Genomic DNA, 23902 nt, shown 5'->3' on the forward strand with positions numbered 1-23902 from the left:
AAAAGAGAGGCAGCTAAAAAGCGTTATTGTACAGGCGGCGACACGCAGCGAGGCGGTGCAGCACACTCGGCTGGTGGCATGTGGCATTCAACATGCGGCACGTTTGTTGTGCATACAAGCGTATATTAACTGCAAAAGTGCAATATTTCATGCTTATAAGTACGCATGCATGGACATACAGATGTGTGCGACACCGTAAAGAGCGCAATTTAGTTGAAAAGTAAATAAACGAGTGTGTTTGTGCGTATATGCAGTCGTGGGTATGTGTGTGGTTATGAGTTTAGCAGGAAGTACTCAACTTGGCATAGCTTAGAAATATTTCTTTCGTTAGAATATAATATAATATGATTTTAAAGCAGCAAGGCAGCAAGGGGTTAAGGTTTTTTTTATCTGAGCGCTGTAAAATGTGAATTCCTAACTTATATATAGTATTTCCTCCGCAATTTATATTTAAATATTGTTTTAAATAATAATCAATGCCATATTTCTCCCACTTGCAACATACCCCTTTAAATAATTTAAGAAAAAAGATCATAGCAGTCTAAAGTTGTTATTCGGGAGATACCTACCTAATTTCGATACAAAATTATTTAGTCCTGTAATGAAGTCCTCCAAATTTTTTGATTATTTTTATTCTATCCTGCATTTATCTGATATCCGTTATTTTATAGAGAAGTGTATTTGTGGCATGGCGATTATAGCCGAGTTAATAACAGCACGCCAGTCGTTTTTTTCGCAAGGTGGCACCAATTGGAAATTCCAAGCGAAGCCAGGTCCTTCTCCACCTGGTCTTTCCAACGGAGTGGAGGCCTTCTTCTTCCTCTGCTCCCCCCGGCGTGTACTGTGTCAAACACTTTCAGACCTGGAATGTTTTCGTCCATTCGGACGACATGACTTAGCCAGCGTAGCCGCTGTCTTTTAATTTGCTGAACTATGTCAATGTCGTCGTATATCTCGAACAGCTCATCGTTCCATCGAACGCGATATTTGCCGTGGCCAACGCGCTAAGGACCATATCTTTCTCAGAACTTTTCTCTCGAAAACTCGCAACGTCGACTCATCAGATGTTGTCATCGTCCATGCCTCTGCATCATATAGCAGGTCGGAGATGATGACTGACTTGTAGAGTTTGGTTTTTGTTCGTCGAGCGAGGACTTTAATTCTCAATTGCCTAATCGGTCCGAAGTAACACCTATTGGCAAGAGTCAGTCTGCGTTGGATTTCAATGCTGACATTATTGTTGGTGTTAATACTGATTCCAAGATAGACGAAATTATCTACAACTTCAAAGTTACTGTCAACAGTGGCGTGGGAGTCAAGTCGTGAATGCCACGACTGGAAATATTTCGTCTAAGACTCGTTCACTACCAGACCCACTATGTATTGTATGTTACCTACTATTATAATACCACCTACTAATCACATAAATCCATTTAGAAGTCATTCAACTTTTTTGACTTTTCGAACAAAGAGCTCAATCGCTCAAGCTTTAAAATACCAAAAGCGAAATTAACACAAAATATGTATTCCCTCTAATTTAACTACCTTAAAGTGAATTCGTTATTTACCTTTCCTCTTCGCTCTACACGCAATTAAAATCTTATTTATTTCGCAAAATATTCAGAGTTTGACTAAATTAATAACAGTAGTTTATAGTCATTTTGCGACTGCGACCTTAGCTGCTGTTTCTTGCTAATTTTGGCTAGCTAAAACTAAAAATTATAGAAAATAATTTCTCACACATAAGATATTTTGTGTTGCAGTCAAGGGGTGTAGGGGTCAAACCACCACCATTTAATAAAATGACAAAAATAGCTGTACGTGATGGAATATTTTGAATTCAAATCCGTAATCAGGACAACTCAAAAACCCCACAGAGCTCCTAGCACATAAGTCGCAAATTTTTCTTTAAGATTTGTTGAGTAGTGTAAGTTGAGATGTTGTCATGTATCGGTAAAGAAGAAAAGAAGATATACCATAAGTGAAAGATGACAGAAAATGAAATTAGTATAATAAAAATATAAAGACTTATTAAAAGCTCCTCGCTGTTTAAGCTTATTTCTAATAAAGCTCATAAAAACATTTGCTTTCTTAAGTACTTCTAAGCTTAATGTTTCAATGCATGCACGAATTTTGCATTGTTGTTATTGTTATTGCAATGTTAAAAAGAATTAGACACACAAGCAATCACACAAATCCGAAATTTATGACTCAAATGAAAATATTATATTAAGCTAACAATTAAATTTTGAACCAATTAAAGCCAAAGTCAAGCACACATCACAATTAAATTCGAAATGTTCGCATTTGCTTGAAATTTCATTTCTACATATGAATTCTCTAACAGACCATTTATTAAATGAAGAAATATAACTGCAATATTAATGGGATACACTTTATAACCTGAGTAATATTTCAATTATTTTTGTTATAATATTTTTTATCTCGAAATTTTCAAGAATATTCAAATGTGCTATATCTTAATCTTTCTGTTAGTCATTATTAATCTTACTGCCTAATTGCATGTCTTTGAAATCTTCCCTTTCAGTTAACTAGTAAAGCCCTTTCATTATCCACTCTTCCGTCGTTATCATTATCTTACGTTTAGCTTTGTTTGTTTGCTTTGATTTTCATCTACATACTTCTTTTGATCAGCCAACAAGTTTTGAAATTATGTTAAAGGCTGTTTGTCAATTCAAATGAAATTATATAAAACTGAATTAAAATAAATTAAACTCAGTTCTGGTTGATGGTGTGCAAATAGATTGATGAATGAGAACTTTTACATTCAATTTCTGAAATTTCACGCCGCTAGACTTTTTGAGGGCGCCATGATTCATTTATGACAAAGATTCAGAAGTTGTCATCAAAGGCATCTAAATGAAGTCAATTGCTAGCGCTTTCAAATAAATAAAAAACATATTTTTAGAAGGAGTAAATTTTCTTCATTATTTTAACTTTGTCCGTCACCGGATGTTTACACATACATATGTACATATGTTGTTCTTTATGATTTTTAATAGATTTCCAGCCAGTTGTTGATCTCTTATACAAAATATCGAAAATAGTTCTAATTAATCAAAATTCCAATCCGAGCATTAAAATAAATATATTATGCTTTTGTATAATCTTTCTATATTTAGCCTTTTTTCTCAAATTCGAATTACAAATGAATTAAGTAATCAGGCTGTACTTGTATGTTTAAACCATTAACTCTGCAAATAGCGATGTCACGAACTAATGTAAGTGTCTTGTATGGCAAGTTTTTCTGACATAATGTATAATAAGCGGTCTGAAGAAATCACTTGAGAGTGAAGTAGATTATCTGAAATATGAGAGTGTGTCTCAAAAATAACCGCATTTTTTTAATACAGAATGAAATTATTTTATCTTTGAAAATTTATTTATTAAAAATATTTCAATTAGACTTAATACATCGTTTATAACGATCAACCAGCACATTCTTGGATTTTTTATGTTTTTTATAGAAATGTTCTTCAGCACTTCGGTTACGGCTGCTTGAATGCCTGGAAAACTACTATAAAAGGCTCCTTACATTTTGGTTATGAGTTTTGGAAATATAAAATTGTCAAATTAAGATAGGTCAGGGGAATACGTAGGGTAGTTGATGAGATAAATCCGTTTATTCATCATAAGCTCGATAACTTTTTTGGTTTTCATTCAATTCATACGGAACAAACTGCGCACAGACCTCTCTTTTAACCAAATATGCAGTTAAAATTCTCCAAACAGTATTTATACTCGTGTCTAATCGCTCAGCCAACCTTCTCATGGTAAAATTTGCATCGCTATCAATTATTTCACTGACTTTTTCCACCATTAAAGTCTCACTTTCATCCCTACTTACATTAATATGCTTAGTCACTTCAACCATAGGCCATTATCTATAAAGTTTAACGGTTTCTAAATCACGTGATCAGCATTTCTGGAGAAAGAGAAAATAAATTTATTTAAATATGCAAGAAAATTATTTTAAGGTATATAAAGTAATCACAACATTTCTTTTTCTTAAACTATTCACTATAGTTAGGAAAGTTCACCATTCCAAAATAATAAGTTTTAGAAAACTAAGAAGGCAATTAACCTAAATTTTTAAAAAAATTTACTAAAACCCACAATTCGACATGTTTTACCTTTAAAGGTTAAAGTATGGCCTAGCAATTTAAATTCATAAATAAACAATCAACTTTCTACTTTATTTTTAAATAATTCAGCCAATAAGAAGAAGTTTATGTATTTTTGTCACGAAATTTATACTAAACTTACCCTCAATGAAAATCCTACCTAAACCACCAGCTTAGTTAACTACAAAGTTAAGTAAATTACATAAAATATGAATGAGTTTACCTTAAACTTCTACTCTCAAATACTATGATCCCTGTACAAAATGTTACTTGTATGCATATTTTCACACCCACTCAGAAAACGCTTCGGTCCTCAGTAATTTTCTGTGTATTTACTTTTAATTTACATCAAATCTTACCTGTCGCTCCCACACAAGACACATACACAGCTGCCTTTAACGCAAAAGGTGGACCACGTCGAAAGTCAAATACCCACAGAAAACTTTACATTATTTGATTTGGGTATAAATCTTCAATAATAATATTTTATCCAAATTCAAACAAGCGACTGACATTTCGTGGGACCATTTGTCCCCTACGTGCTCGCAGACCCACACAGCACCAATGTAGGTAACGCGCCAACAGCGGCCGATGTGGCAGAAAATTATATTTAAAATTCATTACGTTGATTTGGGGCGCCAGACGGGCCACACGCTCGTGTAGGCAAGTCGCCGAGCGCGACAAATACGTGTACGCGCACTTTGCATGAATTAAAAGTCACTCATACGGCGTGCCGAACGCGGGCACACTGTGAGAGGACATTTTACAAGCAAACACATGTAGGTGTGTATTTGCAGAAGGGATATAATTAAATTGGGTGCATTAGAAACCTTTTTGCAGGCGTTTTAATTTTTTTAGGTATACATATATATATGTACATATATATGTATATTTAAATATACGAAAATGTATGTGTATGTCGCATGAAACTTATTCTGCTTAAATTTTTATCAACACACTTTTGGCGCAATTAAAAATAGGCAGTCAAAGGTTGTTTCGTCGCCAAAACGTGTCTGGAGTGCAAAAATAATTTAAGAAAAGTATTTAAAGGTACAAACCCTTTGCCTTGACTCCCTTCACTACTCAAGCTTTTCAAATTCTATGGCTGACTAATTTACGTTTGTCGTATTGGGCATAAAACTCTTACCTTACACATTATAATTCATACAAACATATATATTTTTTCAACTTTCACTTTGTCGCGCTTCACTTGACTTTGCTGTTATGATTGATGTAAGTTGCTCAATATGAGTGGGACACCCTTTTGTGGGTCAAGCATGAATAGGCAGCAATGTCAACAGCAGGAAGCACATATTCACATAAACATTCATACACACATACAAACCACTGCTGGCAAGCCAAACTTGTTTACTTAACACCGTTATTACGAGTAGTTAAATAGAATGTGTGTGTGTGTGTGTGTGTATGTATGTATTTGTGTGTGTGTTGGCATGTATTTAAGCATTATGTGTGCCTCATTTGCCCTTATGTGTGTGTTTAGATATTATTATAAGCAGGTAAATATTGAGTACCACAGATTGTATAATTAAGAAACTTTTCCAAGAGCTGGCGCACTTCAACTCTGACCCAAGTAAATTTAGTAATGACTTGTTTTAGTTGGGCAAAAGGTTAATTTAGGTTAACATCAAATGTTTTACTGCTTAAAAAAATTTTAATTGAACTTTCTGGAGGCAAAGTGTACATTTAAGGACTATTTCAAAGAAAATATGGAAACGGAAGGCGGATATTTATAGATGAATTTGATTCAAATTGACGATTGTAATGTGCTTTATGGTGTTCACTCCCTTCAGTTAGTTAAGAGAACTTATACATATATCAATGCCATTAATTCACATTATCTGTAATTTTCATAGATCCCTTTTTATTTCAAGAGTAGAGGTCACAAAAAATCTTGCAGCCTTAAAATATAAATCCAAATAAATAATTTCAAAAATGTTTTCCTACAAGAGAACGAAGTGGAATCTTAGAAGTTTATTATTTTATGTCTTAATATCAAAGCTATGAATGCTTCCTCGTCTACCTTGAAAGCAGTGTTTTTTTTTTATTTCCCCTGTCTATAAGAGGATTTGAGGGTCATTACTATGACCTAAATGGCTCTGATGAACTAAGGTAGCATACTTTTCATTAATATCGAGGCCTTGTAAAGGCTGCTTGAAGCAATAAAGGTTAGAATTTAAGTTAGATCTTTACGGATGTAAAGTAGGCCGTCATCGCATGGTGCATCCTGGCTAACGCTAAATGAGCTGCGGCCTTCACGGCTTGTAAAAACTACTAAAGAACGTGACCTCTGATTCGACTAGAACTATGATTTCATGACTGAAGCTTTTGGATTTGGTTGAACTCTGGTATTCCGTCACTTGAATATGTAAAAATAATACACTGCAGAAATAGCTGGTGGATTAGTGCCGAGGCTGCTTCCGTCCCGTTGAAAACCTGGCAGGCCTCGAAATACGTTTCTCTCCGGTCATCATTAAGTTGATATGATAGGTTTCGATTGATAGGAGTCCTTCTTTTAGCTGGTCGGCTCTGCACTCAGTGCTCCAAAAGGCGGGTGTTAACCATCGCCTTGGCCCCTTAACAGAGATAATCCTAGGACCACTAAAGGCAATTACCTTCCGGGAGTTGGATAGTGGTCACCCAATAGACATGAGTAACGTAAAAAATATCGAAAGGGATGTGGGTAGAGTAGGTTAATACCGACGATAAAATCGAACAGCGTCGCAGGTGGCTCACTGCCTGGAGTAACGGATTCGCCCTTCATGAGGGGCAGCAAAAAAACCTCTCTTTTGAAAGCGTGGCTACCGGTTAAGGGTGGTAAGCCAACCAGTTAAACAAAGGGGCGAGGCAGAATCGCCAGCATCAGAAAAGAAACCTCCGTTAAGTTCATGTTGGGTTCGGGGACAGTTGGCAACGCTAAAATACTCAGTAGAGGGCAGTTAAGAAGTTGAAGTCGGACCATAGCATGCCAGCAAAAATAAAACTCGCTACAGTGGCAGGCGCACTTTTCCGGAATCTGAGAAGGACTGCAGCACACTTGACTGGGCAAGAAGGGTGCTTAGCGGCGTCGAGTATAATGGACCAATAGACTGAGTAAGCACAACCTATGGCTAAGTGACAGAAGGCGCCCTGAGGGGAATCCTCTCTCAGTAAGAAACCTCGCACGGAACTTAGTTTTTTCATACCTATAAATCAGTGGCAGTATTTGAAGCAAAATGTAGCGATCCTATAAAATTTACTTCTGCCATATTTAAGAAAGTAAATTCCAAACCTCATGTAGCTAAAATCCGTAATGATTTAGTTGGCAGTCAGAGCTACCTTGTACTTTCTTGATCTCTGCTTTAAAATTGAAATTCCAAATGCCGGCCAAGTTCACTAAACACAGTAAAAATTCGCTAGAACCCCACTTGAAGTAATTATTTATTGTTAATACTCATATTTCAAATAAATTACATGAAGACGGCAACACACATGTTGAAATCAATGGCTTCGAAATCTATAAGGACCTATAAATATTTCCGCTGCATTAGCAATTATGTTGAGGAAAACAACAATATAAAAAGGCGACCTCATTCACGTTTACTGTGCCACCACTCCTTCCACTTCTACTTCAGAAAATGCAATGAAGTAGCAGCAATAACAATAATAAACAAGTGGACAAATCAAGGATTTCATAAGGAAACAGATTCAAAATGAAAATCCGAAAACTGAAAACCACATTCAAAGAAGAAGAACAACAAACAAAGAGAAAAAAGTTCGAAAATATCCAAAAGACGAAAGAACTGAGCCAAAACTATAAACGAAAGGTTGCTACAACCAGAAAGAATGTGTTTGCCACGGCAAAAGTAACGCAGCGTGAATGCTACACGACACAAAAGGTCAGCGAATCGGAGAAAAAAACGTTTTATTGGCGCCAGAAGACATCGATATGCCGCGCTAGGCCACATATAGTAAATAAGTGCGCCGCCTCAGCCGCATTGTTATTGTGAACAAGCTCAACCTCAAATATTTCACTTTTGCCGCCTCTCAGTTGCTTCTCTTTTACTTTCTTTTGCACGCTTGCCAACCTTTGTTATTTTTGCATTTTTTTACTTTCTTTGTGTCTCGCTTTGAGCTCGGTGTATATCCTTTTCGGCGCGCAAACAAGCGCTCTCACTGGTTTTTTCGTCTTGTCTCGCTAAATCCTTGCAAGTTTTCGCAAATGATTTATTGCTGCCATTATGGTATTTGGAATGCCGTGACTAAAGCAAGCCCTTTACCACTTTGCTTCCTCCTTCTCTTTTCTTTTTCTTTTTGTTGTTCCCATTTGCGGCTGCTGGCTATTGTTGTCTAGGCGCTTAGCTGGCTTTGTTCTTACAATTGTATTGTTTACCATTCGACGGCCTCAAAAGCTTCGCATTGTCTTTGGATTGACCAGCGTTCGATAAAGGTCGGCTCAAAACCTGATCCAAGTGTCGGCGCTGGTAAAAATGTGTGAACGAGCATGTGTGGCAAATACCATACACAATTGTATACAACATCTTATATGGATGTGTGCATTTGTATGTACTGTGTTTAAGCTAGGCATTCCAGCCCCCTATTACTCTTCCAGCTTTCGTCTTTCACATGTTCCGTTACCTTACTAGTCTGCTGCTGGCAGTTATTGCATGTGACTGTCAGTCATTGCTGCGGCTGCTTAACTTTTTGCCTTGACACATCGACTACTTGGCCTTAAGCTGACACACACATGCTCACGCTACATACTTTTCTTGGCCATTGCTCTTAATTCATTAATTTTATTTGCACTTATTTCATTTTCTTGTTGTTTTTATTTTGTTTTTGCGTATGCGGAGTAATTTTATTAATGAAGACGGTGGCTAAAGCCTAACAAGTTGATTATTACTTATTATTATTAGAAATAATAGAACTTTTAAAATGTAGCTTTAACGCATCACAACTCAATTGGGGGAAAAGTAGTAGAATAGATAGTAATCGAGACTTGTTGTCATATACATATGTATTTGTAATCAAAAGTTGAGTGAAATCACTCAGACTCTCTAAAATAAATATGGGTTACATTAGGTTAGGTTAAAAACTCGATACAGTTACATGTGACAGCATGGATTTCATTCAAATAGCTTATTTTAATTCCTAGAATTCCGTATATCGATCATAATGGCGCCTTGAGCCTATAAGAAATTTGTTGAGGCGACTAAAACCGGCTTCGTGTATGGCTCCTGGTTCGTCAAAAGTATGACTGCCAAGACTTAAGTCTTGCTAAACCTGGACAATGGAGAAGTAAGTGTCTGCATGTTTCTACCTAATCTTCCTCCACACAACAGAGATCATTTTCGAGAGATCATGAGAGGGACTAGTTCGTATATATACAGACGGACAGACAGATGGACAGACAGATAGACGGGCATGGCTAAATCGACTCAGCTCAACATACTGATCATTTATATATATACTTTATCGGGTCTCCGACGCTTCCTTCTGGGTGCTACAAACATCGTGGCAAACTTAATATACCCTGTTCAGGGTATAATTATATTCTATAGTTCTTCATCGTGTGGTAGTTTTCAAAGCAGTCTTCAATATGGCCCTGGTTTTCACATGTGTCACAAAAACAGTTAGTTTGGCGTCTTCCGCCTGAAATTTTTCTGTTTGAACATACGGAATAATCTTTACTTTTTTTTAGCCTTTCCTCTGTATCTAAGGACGATGGTCTTCCTGGTTTTGAAAATATTTCAACACGAAAATCACCTACAAGTTGTTCTACCAATTTTCGGACAAACAGGCGTCTTGTTTTTTCTTGTTGCTGACTCCTTATATAAGATGTATGCATTGATTGCGCTTATCTCTAATCTCCAGAAAAACATTTTTCTCCACCATTTACATGATTTCCTCATAAAACAATATGAACTTGCATATTGATCAGCCTTATCGATACCTCCCATATTCAAATTGTAGTTTATGATAACTTTTGGTTTGCTAATGTTGACGGTGCTACCTACTTTTAATGTTCTTTGAATAGTTTTCATATCTGAGACAGCGTAGCTGCTTAAAATAGTAGCTATTCTCTTATCCTTCCACGCTAATAATAAAATATCACCTGATCGATAGGCCACAACCTTATTACTTTTTATTGGCTTTGGTGGCTGCGAGCATACATACATACGGTCGCAAAGGGCTAGAGCAACAACTTAAGACATAAATCCGTATGTTGTAAACTTAGTAGTCGTGATTTCAAATTCGATTTCTAATCTTCAAAATTGAAAATCCAATACGATGAATCCACTCAACTCGCAAGTTTTCGTACTACGTATATAGGCCTTCATTGGCTCACTTGGGAGCGCATGCCTTCAGAAATCGCACCGAACTGACGGAAATGGAAATTGAATGCCTGTGCAAATTTGTATTGCCTACTAAGCGTTTTGCTAATTTATTAGTTCGAACACAAGAATTCTTCTTTTTTATGGCTTCAAAAAGGACTTCATATAGCAGTCCACGTGCGATCTTTCATCAACCGTTTAACTAAACCTAACCTAACCTAGCATCAAAGTACATCACATATAGAAAATATGCCTTCAATAACTTTAAGATACTTCAATTCTCTTGAAAAAATCTTCAACAGTTTACCAATACCTGCATGGGGAAAAAGTATTTTCGAAAATAATTTGCATTATCTTTATTTTATAACAAAATCAGGTTTTGAACTGGATCAAACTTCAAGAATAGGCGATTCCAACTTTTTCTATATGTGTTTTTACTATTATACAGCTTCCAGAGAGTTCTACTAGTTTTAAACCAGATTGCACAGGTTGAAAATTGGGAAGCAAGGGGAGTAACTGAGTTTCAAACCCATTCTTCTTTTTTAGCGTAGACACGCGGTTATAGCCGGGTTTACACAAGCCTATTACGCAAGTAAAAAATTGCGCCGAAATGATAAATAATGATTGACAAATGTCAACTGGCGAACCACACGTCAAAGAGAAAATGCAAAGTAGGAGTGAACTTTCTTGATTAACATAAACATTCAATTATGTTAATGGCCAACACGAATATCATTTAAGTGAAAACTGCGAAAATACGAAAGAGGAGGTACTAAATTTAGAAGAATAATGGGAAAGGATGCTTCAATTGCCTAAAGTAAATCTAAGCAAACAACTATGTATCATTGCATCCAATAGATAACCCCAAAATCTATTGACCGACCAACCGAACACTATACACCAAAGCAATCCCAGCAACCCAAACTTACCCAATCAATTCACGCAAACTAGCTATATTTAACCAATTGTCCAACGCATTGCTTTCGGGTTGACTGATTTCCGGCTTTCCTTTTGAATTGAGTGCGTTGAAGGCGTAGACCGCAGAATTATTGTAGATTTCGGTGCGGTCACCGGAAAAGGGCAACAATCACAACACACAGCATAAAACACTTGAGGAGAGCACAGGCAATTGCGGGAGCAACGCGAAAAATCAAAACCTACTACATAAATGATTTATAAAGTGAAAAGTTTTTGTTTGTTTACGCAAAACTCTCAAGCAGTCAGCTGAGTGAAGGAGTATAAGCAAAAAATGTCAAACAATAGCCGAGATCAAGAATGCACAAGTAATAAAGAAAAAAAGTTGTATAAATCAACAACTTGAGCCCAATAACAACGGTCTGTGCTGTCGGTTAGCCATAGAAATATTGAATGCTCGATGAAGGAGTGCTCATATTTCAAATGTAAATACACTTGCCGCTCTACACACATATATTTGCAATAATTTCTAACGGTAAGGGTCATTCACATAAGTATAATATGATTTGTTGGTCCTCCATTTTATGTTATGAAAGTTTTATTGCGTGTGTACATCTCGACTTACCTCACTTCTCGACTATACTTTTTTTATATATTTTTATTATTATTATTTTTGCCTGCTAACATGCACAAGTCGGTAGTTTGTTCTTTAGTATGTGCTTAAGCATATGCTTGTGTCTGTGGCACTTTCCTCCGCTTGATGTCCCTCACGCTCAGCAGTTAAACAGATTTCAAAATCAAGCCAGATACGATTATTTATGGCTGATAGAAGGATGGCTGTAGACTTGTTGTGCAAGTTCTCAATATATCTAATTTCTAAACAATCGCTAAGAAGTCGGTTTGAGTGGCACTTTGCATATTGTTTTCTGTCAGTATTGGGTATCTTTTAGAATAGTTCCAATCAATATAAAAAAAATTATATCACAAGTGCTAACGAAAACTTAGCGTAACTAAACATCGATACCCCTTCCTCGATAATACTCAGTATCCGAATCAAGCTTAATATAAAAGGGAATATTTCTTAAAGAGGTTTCTAATAATAAAAGAATGAAGCATAAAAGGGCTAGATCAATCCCATCAGCGTAGGATGGAGACACATTTCCTGGTATACCTATGTATGTGGGTCTACCACATCCATAATATAAATTCGTTTCAATCTGTCAAATCACTTATCCAAAATGCCAAACTTCTTGATATGACGCGATCACCAAAAGTGCGGCACAATATCACAAAGTCATATAAGCTGAATGCAATGTCCTTTTAAAGTAGAAGTGGACGTGTTTGTAGTCTGTTTTAGTGCCTTCTTCCACTATGCGAAGAGGATGTATCCAAACTTAATCAGAATAATACAAACAAATAGTTTTTTTTTTCTATGAAAAATCTTCCAAACATCAACAGCACAAAACTAGCGCCATTCCTTTCTTTTTGACAGCTGGAAAACATTTTTTTGAAAAGCTAAGTTGTGTGTAAATATATATAGAATATCCACAATTTCAAATCTCATTATATTTGTGACATCCCCTAAATGCACTCAACATGCAAGAAATCTCTGAGTATGTATAGAAAAGCGGATCTGCTCACATACATATTTAGACAATGAAAAACTTATTTAAATACTATCACACACTTATTTACAATTTGCTCAACGTAAACATGAAGTGAATCAGTTTAATTACAATATCATTTTGTAATAATGACACAATGAGTAAAATAGTTTGAAGGACTTTTGAGTACACATTATTTTCATGTACTCACACTCATTTGATATATAGTATGGTACATTTTCCTGACAATTGTGCTTGCTTGCAAAACTTTAAGGAAATACAAATGCATATGAGAATGGTTTTATTTTCGCACTGTACACTATTTCAAAAAAAAATTTTGTTTAGTGTTTTTTGTAGCAAATTGTATTCTCTTTAAAATTCTCTAAGCTGTAAAACAAAACATTATAAGCAAAAAATGTTAAACAAATAAAAAAATAAATATAAGTCGCAATTTTTGTAGAGCAGTAAATTTCCTACAAAAAATTTCCTACCAAAAGTATTCCGATTTTATTTATTTATTTTTTTCGTTGAGTTATAAAATTCACAAGAAAAAAATGTTCATTAAAATAATCACTCTTTAGCCATTAATATTTTTTAAATGGTAGATTCACGAATAAACCGGCGTAGACCTTTTTTAAAGGACATTTAGTTTCCTACTTATCCATAAAACTAAATACTTTTTCAACTAGTTGGAAGCGGGATACAAATTTTTCAATAGAAAAACGTTGGGCAGGAAGGACCTTATTAAAATTGAGAGCTCATACTTTTTCTGTGTACGAAATGTAAAAAACATTCGCTTTTTTTTTACCCACCCTAATATGTGGTATTAAACATATAAAACTTAAAAACACTGTGTGAAAAAAACATAAACTTTATGCAAATAAACCTTCTCGGTTGTCTAAAAATTTCGTTTTTCCAGTGAGTTGGTCCACTGATAGCGCTTGCATTTCTTTAAGTGCATTTTCAGCACAAACTCTTAACTCTTTAACGCCGTTCTACATTATGAAATGGATTAAGCATTATAGGCAGTTCTCCGAGATAACTGTGTTCCGCCCTATCCTACTTAATTGCCATCCTAACAAACATTATTTTGTATATACATTTTTAAAATAAAATAGCTTTCCAAGCGAATGATGAATATCATAATACTAAAACTTAAAATAACTGCAACTCAGTTGGAACATTTCTTCTGACAAATGAACTAAGTGAGTTTTATGAGTTTTTATGGTACGATTGAGTAACTATGAATATATGTTTGAAATCTTATAATAAGTTATAAATACCAGTAAGTATTTTCTAAAAATCTGAATATTTCTAACTAAGTAAGCAAGTCTTAACATCGGCCGTGGTAGACCCTGTAAAGTTCTTAGAATTTGCATGAGTTAAAAATGTAAAACATTTAGCAGTAACTGTTAAAACTTGATAAGAAAATGAGTTACATACAAAACGATATTATTCGTTATTAACCGAAAATACAAACCGATGTAGCTCATTTTGGTTTCAATTTAAAAATTTTGGTCGAGTAGTACCTGGATAATCAAATTTACAAAAATATTCTTTTGGTATTCCTCTCCCACCATGACCAAGATAGGAATATATAATATTTCAAGAAAATTACGCTGATAATAATGATAACTCTCGTTAAAAGTCAGACTTGTTATGCCAATAATTCAAACTTTTATAAACACCAATTGCTTTTGATAGAGCGCACTATTTTGAATTTCAACATTTACTAGGCTTAATCAAAATAAATTTCAATAAATCTTAGTCACTTTCTCACGCCTTTCTATTAAAGTATATGAGTCCCTTTCTGTCCCGATTTATTTTCGTTGTTAGAAGCAACTGCATTTATCATTAGGCAGCAATAATTTACTGTTGGGTTATTGCAGAATGCAAAGCTTTTATATTTATACATGAAGGTGTAAGTTTTGATAGGATTTCCAGCGAATCAACATACCATGTAGACTATATTTCCGCTCAGGATGCTTTGGTTGTTGTCACCGGAAGAAATTTTAGGACAATTTTGTTGAAATATGTAAATAATTGAAATACAAATAATCAATAATAATTATATTAAATGTAAGATACAACAAGTAAGGAAGGGCTAAGTTCGGGTGTCACCGAACATTTTATACTCTCGCATGATAAAGTGATAATCGAGATTTCATTATCCGTTATTTACATATTTTTCAAATACCGTATTTGTGTAAAGTTCTATTCCGCTATCATCATTAGTTCCTAATGTATATATCAGAGAAGGCATCAGATGGAATTCAAAATAGCGTTATATTGGAAGAAAGCGTGGTTGTGAACCGATTTCACCTATATTTCGTACATGTCATCAGGGTGTTAAGAAAATATTATATACCGAATTTCATTGAAATCGGTCGAGTAGTTCCTGAGATATGGTTTTTGGTCCATAAGTGGGCGAGGCCACGCCCATTTTCAATTTTTCAAAAAAGTCTGGGTGCAGCTTCCTTCTGCAATTTCTTCCGTAAAATTTAGTGTTTCTGTCGTTTTTTGTTAGTCCGTTAACGCACTTTTAGTGATTTTCAACATAACCTTTGTATGGGAGGTGGGCGTGGTTAATATTCGATTTCTTCCATTTTTGAACTGTATATGGAAATGCCTGAAGAAAACAACTCTGTAGAGTTTGGTTGGCATAGCTATAGTAGTTTCCGAGATACGTACAAAAAACTTAGTAGGGGGCGGGGCCACGCCCACTTTTCCAAAAATATTACGTCCAAATATGCCCCTCCCTAATGCGATCTTTTGTGCCAAATTTCACTTTAATATCTTTATTTATGGCTTAGTTATGACACTTTATAGGTTTTCGGTTTCCGCCATTTTGTGGGCGTGGCAGTTGGCCGATTTTGCCCATCTTCGAACTTAACCTTCTTATGGAGCCAAGGAATACGTGTACCAAGTTTCATGACGATATCTCAATTTTTACTCAAGTTACAGCTTGCACGGACGGACGGACAGACGGACGGACATACAGACATCCGGATTTCGACTCTACTCGTCACCCTGATCACTTTGGTATATATAACCCTATATCTGACTCTTTTAGTTTTAGGACTTACAAACAACCGTTATGTGAACAAAACTATAATACTCTCCTTAGCAACATTGTTGCGAGAGTATAAAAATAATAATTTCACTAAAAATTTATAACAGTAAACGTGCCCGCTCACTGAAAGGTAATGTTGCCACATTTAAGATATTCAACTGTGCTAAATAATGTACAAATAATGTACAATTTACATGTGGGTAAATATGTCTGGTTTCAGTTAACCCGCAGCAAGTGATTTATATAAATCATTTTTAGCGTACAAGTTTTTTCGAAAACATTGTAACGTACCTCACTGAAATAAGTAGAGAATTTAGACAAATGCTATTTTCAATTGTTGTCCAAAATTGTACAACAAAACTATAATTTTACTCGCAGAAGTGTATAAATAGGCATTATCATAATATATTTACTGCATTCACTAAATTTTTGAGCCTGCAAGTATAATTATATTTATTGGCTAATTTGTAAATCACTTAAGCAATTGCGTAAATTTATTTAATTTAATTTTGCAAAATATCTGGCCAGTTGAAAATATGTATAATATTTGTGTACATGTGCATGCTTCGTACTTATACATAAATATATCTACCATTGATATGTTTATAAATTATTAACACAATCGAAATGCAAACATTAGGGTGGATAAACAAAAAATAATTTTTTTTTCGTTTAGTACTCTGAAAAATAGATTCCTAGACACCTCTAAGAAAGCCTCTCCAAGCTTGAGTTCTTAATTTTAACGGGAAGGTCCTCCTTCTTACAGTTTTCTATTTTTTCTTATTATCGGATAGAAAAATTTATATCTCGCTTCCAACTACTTGAAAAAATATCATGTTCACTATATTTTGTAGGAAATTGAATGCTCTACAAAAAAGGTCTCTTACGATTTTTTCGTAAACCCGACCTTTTAAAAGATATTAGCGGTTGAAGTTTGATTATTTTTTGGAAAATTTTTTATTTCTTATGAATTTTATAACTCAATGAAAAAAAATCATTATGAATTATGAAACTCATAGGTTTTTGGAGATGCTTTCTTAGAGGTGTCTAGGAACCTATTTTTCAGAGTACCAAACGAAAAGAAAATATTTTTTTTTATCCACCCTAGTAAACATACATACTTATATAGTTAAGTACTTGAAGTAAGTGTCTGGTAGCCTGGCTGTAGATATTAAATTTCCTTAAATCTTCAGAAAAACTTGAAAATGTGTGTTAATAACTTAATTAACCAAATTTTATGAATGAAACTACATTTTTTAAATAAAATATCAAGATGTAAGATGAGTAAATCTTTAAGTTTCTTTAGATAATAATTACTTTCTATCATTTAATAATAATTAATTTGTATTTACTTTTAATATTTACTTGCAGAAATGAGAAATTCTACACGTGTTGCGATGAACCTTATCTGGACATAACCTTCAATATCACAATGCGCCGTAAGACGCTTTTCTATACGGTTAATCTCATTATACCCTGCATGGGTATTAGTTTTTTAACAATATTAGTTTTTTATCTGCCATCGGACAGTGGCGAAAAGGTAAGTAGAAACGATACAAATTTTAATTACCAAATGAAATCAAATATATTCATTTTATAGAATTGTAAGATTGATTCAATAGAAGTATTACTTACAGTGGCTAGATTAATTTAGTTTCAAACTTTAATCCTTGCCTATATTTTCAGTAACCTATAAATGTGTTTGTGTTTTTTTTATTTGAATGTTGATTTCAAAAAAAACATAACCGAAAGTATTATTCAAACTATTGCTCATCTACAGCATAAGATTTTCACATCCTCCCGACAATTGTGAGATTCCATCACAAAAGAACTGTGTGGACTTTGTGACCTTGAATGAATCACGTCAATTTTTGATACCTTGTTCTGATGCGAAGCTTATTCTACTAGGGGGTCTCCATTGCCCGGAACAAATGGTAGTCGGAAGGACACGGTTTAGGCTATACGGCGAGTGAGGCAAAACTTGCCAGTCGCTGTTTTCCAAATAATTTTTAACCGGTTTTGCTTCTGAGCGTTATCATAATTGAAAACAATTGCCTTGCGATTAGAAACAAATTTCTCGATTTTTTTGGTAAAACCATGCTTAAATTTAATGAATTGCTGTCGGTAACGTTCCAACTAATGGTACCCTCTAGTTTTAGAAGCTCATAATACCGCACGTTCTTCTGATCCCATCAAATACAGAGTCTTTCCTTGGCGTGATGGATATTCAGCTTTGCTTTTGATTTCGCTTATTGGCAGGATTCACACCTGGATTTATAGGTTAAAGGTTGTAGTGATGGATTCATTTTTCATCACTAGTCACAAACCGATTTTCCAACGTTAAAGCAGCATTTTTGGTAGGCAAAGTCATCTATCAAAGTCTCAAATGTCTTGAAGTCTGCTATTCATATGAGCATTTTTGGTATGCAAAGTCATCTATCGAAGTCTCAAAAGTCTTGAAGTCTATGAATGACAATTTCCTTGCTTTGGCAAATATTCAGCTGTTTCCGCATGAGTTACTCCTAAAAATTCTGCGAGCTTGAGCTCTTTTTGCCAACAACCTTAATCGGTAATACTTGCTGTTCCTCATTTTCAACCGAGTTTCGCCATTTATTGGCAAACCTCTCGATGTTGTAATAGTTACTATAAAATTTCTTGAAGTATTGGATTGCCAAATATATCCCAGCCGCTTTTTTACTCTTTATTCAATGCTTTATAAAAAGTGTTACAGTGATCGGATTTAGTTCAAATATGCGACGTTTCGTTCGATAATCTGATTCCATCTAGACGGCAACTTCATAATATCACCTCGTAGAAGCCCCCCTCCTTATTTGCGAAGAACTCGGACTCCCTTCCAATCCCACCAAACACACAGCAAAACCGTCCTGGCCGTCAATCCCAGCTTGGCCACTGTTTAGGACGCTTGATATTGTCGTATGTGATCCATTTTTCGTCTCCAGTCACCATCCGCTTCAAAGCGGTCGAGTTCATTCCGTTTAAGCAGCATATCGCAGATGGTTTGAAATAGTTTGGTGACTAACTCCCATCTTCTGGGCGATGTCACGAGATGCCACATGCCGGTCTAACACGATGTTTTCCAAGATTTGATCGGTATTCGTCGTCACAGGTCTTCTGTTGGCTGGCTTATCCATGGTATTGTTTTCACCCGCTCTGAATCGTCGAAACCATTCTTCCGCAGTTCGAAGTGATAGAGTTCCATCCCCAAAACACCATTAAATCACGGAACGTTTCTCTAGCGGATTTGTCTTTAACGAAGGAAAACTTTAAAGGAGCGCGAATTTCATTGTTAGTGAACTCCACGTTTACACGTCTATAACTGTTGAACACAATATCCAAACTTATCATGCATAGCGGCGTTTTGTAGGTTATGTCAAGACCTTTCAAAGATGTATAGTATTGTTAGATACGAGCTCTGTAGCGCTTTATACATAGCCGCGAAATTCAAAAGACCAAAAGACATATAGGAGATATTTGACAACCTAATATTACTTATAATGGCTAGAAAGAAAAAAAATAGTTATAAACTTCTATTTTGAGTCCTTTCTTCTATTTCCAACGAGGTTAATTTTAAAACTCCCATAGTGCTGAAATCACTAGTGTCATTCTTTTCTTTGTGTACAAAAGTTAACACCATTTTTATTTACAAACTCAAACTACCCCTTGAACTCCTCTTCTCACCGCCAAATTGATTTCACCGCAAATAAATATTGCAAATCAATTTTCAAGCATTAAATCTCGCATTTAAATATGTTTGTCATGAAAACATATTAGTCATCATTATCGTGATAAATAGTGTACCATTATTCATAATTAGCTACCTTCAGGAAAAAATTTCGCAAAAATGCTTAATTGATTGCAATAACTGATGAAAAAGCCTAATTCAATTAATTAAAGCTTAAATCCACATTTAAAGAATATGAAATAATAAAGATAAATGCATGCCCACTTATCATCACAGATTTTTTCACTCGAAAATATTTACTTTAGAAATCCCTTCATCGACTTTCACATTAAATTTGCGCCAATTAAATAATTTAATCAAAAATTCACACCAACAGCCAAATCCTAATAATCAATAAATTCATTTACATACATATACTCGTATTAACAAACATAAATGGCAACTGAAACAATTTTCATTAATTTGCATTCGGTCTGCAATTAACAGCCCATTACCCATGCAATACAGGTTGACCACGGCGTATGAGTGATCAATGAAAGTTTGCGCATAAAATCTGAACTGGAAATGAAAATTATGCATAATTTAGTAAAAACATAGTAAACGCAATGTGCAAACAAATTGTGAATAATTGTAAAATATAGAAAAACACAAATTATCAACAAATAAATAGCAAAGGGAAGGAAAGGGGTGCTCTGCATAAACAGGAAATGTGTTTTGAATGCTGCGCACAAGCATTTCTACGAAATATCCGATTTGTGGCCGCAAAACCGCAAAAGAATATTTATAGCTGCACATTATTTTGAAATTACCGATATAGTTTTGTAATTATTACAAATTTATGGGTGTTTGTGTGAGGCAAACACTGTGCTCAAACTGATGGTGCACGGCAGTCAGTGTACATTCTGTATATCTAGACGGTTTAGAAACGATCCACAGCAATATCGAGAATTCCTTAAAATATTTCAAATATCCTAAAGGAATGTTTACAAACTATTTTTCAACATATTATTATTCTTAAGGAAGAAGAAAAATTTTGATTCAGAATTCTCTGACCCATAATTGTTTTTCGGGTGCTTGAAAAATATGAGATGGGCACCAAATTTTGTATACCTTAATCCATAAAATAGATAAATTCAGCCATGTGCTATAAACCACACTTGACTCATGTACGGAGCTCGGTTTCCCACTACATATTGAGTGGTCGAAAAAGTATTTTCGTATTTTATCAATCGATGTCGTTGCAATCATCGTATATCTCCAGTGCTACCAATCACTTTGTGTCATACCATATAGTGTTGGAAAGGTGAGAGCTCATTTAATCAAAAAAATTTAATTCGGGGAAGTTGAAAAGAAATTACAGCTGTTCAAAAATGGGTGAAAATAATGGAGAAATTTGCTACATTTTGAAATTTTTGTATAAAAAATTTGATGAAAAATGAAATTTGTGAAGTTTACGGAAGAATGCTATATTAGTTCGTGTAGCACTACAATGGTTCGCTTGCTTCCATTCTGGAAATTTCGATCTACACTGAGGGAATAATGTCCCTAGCGGAAAAATGCCAAAAGTGGTCGACCAAAGTGGTACATATTTGCTTATTTACTTATTAGTACACATAAAAAAAATTTAAGATGAAGTTTGATTATTCAAGCTTTAAATTAGATAGTTTTCGTATAAAAAGAAGGCTGTGTTTTTGTTTGACTGAAACTTAAGACTCTCCTAGATGACATAATAAGAAGATTTACATTGTCTGAAAAATTTTCCAATGATCTTGAAAGAAATTACTGTGGTTAGGGGTATTTCAGCCATACTTTTAACCTAAACATAAATAATTATAATATGCAATAGGCCTTTTAGATTTCATTAAATTTTTGTTCATAATAGAAATAAATTTTTCAACGATCTTCCCATCAATTGATACATCGGCACTGATTGAACAGTGGAGGTCTAGAAACCTCTAAAGCTAACTGAAGCACACTCTTTTAAACTTAAAGAGAAACCATTACCAAGGAACTTTGAAAAATTAGTTTTGAAAAAAGCGAGTCTAAAGGTTATGAACCAGAAAAGTGACGAAAATAATTACCCTATATTGCCAAAAGTGTGCTCAATAAAGTAAAAAATGTCCGAATAAAATTACTCGATCCATATTTAAGAAATAAATTCGCAAAAAAAGTCTTTTTTATTACCTTGAAGCGCTAACCCCTCCCTTAATGGACTCTGCAAAACCGAATTGAACACGAATTTGTATCTGTCCCATTACTGTTAACACGGCAGAGTTCTACAAATACATATATTTTCAGAAGTCTAAGTGTAGCTGCAAATACAACAATAACATTAGGATCATTTTTAACTGACAACATTCGGCTGCGTACAGAGCCAAGACAATTTCATTCGAGAGATTGCTCCTATACTAAAACAAAATAATTTTCCCTCTTTTAAATTATCCTCTAAAATCGAATTAATTGCTTCGAAATTCGAAATTAATTTAACTATAGTAAGAAGAATAGCTGAACAACATGTTCCTTCTATTTCGATGGTGTACAATATTTTATTTTTTACCCCATTACTTTTATATTCCCCATGTAACAAAGTTGGATCTTCAAAAAAAATAAAAATTTTACATTTCAAAAAAACTGGTCCAGCTTTGATGACTGAATATTATAGAAGGGTAACTTATTGATCGTGGCTTAAAGTAAGCATAAATTCCAACACAAGTTGTCGTTGCAGACTCGTATAATTCTTCTCTTATGACTTGTCGATTGTTGTTTACACATACCATTGTGTATAACTACACTCCATTTAAGCATTTTTCAGAGTTAAATATATACAATATACTATACTACAGTGTCAAAGGCTTGTCTATTTAATTTATTATATTTACCTTATACAAAGTGATCGGAAGACTTAAATTTGGAATATTTTACCATTTCACTATAATCTACAACCTGGCTTTAACAGCAATAATTCTTGTTTTCATTGAAGCTCAACTTTGCTCAAACAAAATTTTTTAAATCGCTTCATTAAAGGCCCTTCAACCTCGAAATAACGGGATAATGTGCCTGCGGCACATATTGTCCTCTTTACGCCACGCCATAGGCAAAGCTCAGCATGACAAAGGACACGCACAAAATCGCCCACGCACATTTCGGTTATTGCGTCGGCAAACACTCAGCCATACTTACACACGTGTACAAACAGAAATGAAAACAAGTGTTTATAAAGCTGTGTCGGCATGTGTCAAAATATGCTGGGTGCCACACACGCTGCGAGTGTTATCGATGCTACGCGAGGGTGTCCACATCGATGCGACCACATGGAGTCTATTTGCTTATAAACGCACACGCATGCCTGCATACATACATACACATCTTTGTGCGGCGGTATGTGCCACTTGCGACCGCATGCGTGCACTTTCGCTTGTCTCAATGGGTTTTCAAATATTTGGTGGCACGTGCATAACCGCCACAAAAATGTTGTGACAATCAAGACCGAATTCACCGAACTCGTCGACTCTCGCTGGCGCTTCGGTGGCACTCAACGAGGGAATTGCGCGAAATTTTGTCGTGGCGTTTTGCATAATTGAGGTAACAGCCGCTAACGTGGCCAACGAGTTTCAACGAAAATTGTTGTTGTTGTTGTGGGTCGGGGTTTTCTGCTCTTACGCATTGTCTCACATTTATTTCGCTAAAGCAATCATGCTACCACTCAAATGTTCAGTGGAATTTCACTGGTTAAGGTTCGGTGACTTTCAGACAATCACTGGTCGCATTTCACTTTTAGTATTTTGAAAGTCATTTTTATACTCTTGTAACATATTGCTACAGAGTATAATAGGTTTCTTACTTAACGGTATCACTAATGGAGCTAAATATAGGATTATATATATAGAAATGATCTAGATGATGAGACCAGTTGAAATCCGGGTGACTGTCTCTCTGTCCGTCCGTCTGCGTAAGCTGTAACTTGAGTAAAAATTGAGATGTCTTGTTGACATTTCTTATACTATACATATGTTCCTTGCCAAAAAAGTAAGGACAAGTTTGTAGATGGGCGCAAATGGACTTATATGCCTAATATGAAGATTTTCTAATAATATTTTCTTGAATAAAATCGGGTGAAAACTCGACCTAGA

The 23902-nt window shown here is 34.9% G+C and overlaps 1 protein-coding gene across 1 annotated transcript in view; it reads left to right on the forward strand.

The window, feature by feature from the left end:
• Positions 1-23902, forward strand: part of LOC126758843 (acetylcholine receptor subunit alpha-like) — a 350795-nt gene that overhangs the window by 302273 nt on the left and 24620 nt on the right. The window contains exon 6 of the mRNA XM_050473246.1: positions 17441-17609. Within this exon, the coding sequence (XP_050329203.1) occupies positions 17441-17609 (169 nt within the window). The remainder of the gene's footprint in view (positions 1-17440; positions 17610-23902) is intronic.

Source organism: Bactrocera neohumeralis, chromosome 5, assembly GCF_024586455.1.
Source record: "Bactrocera neohumeralis isolate Rockhampton chromosome 5, APGP_CSIRO_Bneo_wtdbg2-racon-allhic-juicebox.fasta_v2, whole genome shotgun sequence".
Classification (NCBI taxonomy): Eukaryota; Metazoa; Arthropoda; class Insecta; order Diptera; family Tephritidae; genus Bactrocera; species Bactrocera neohumeralis.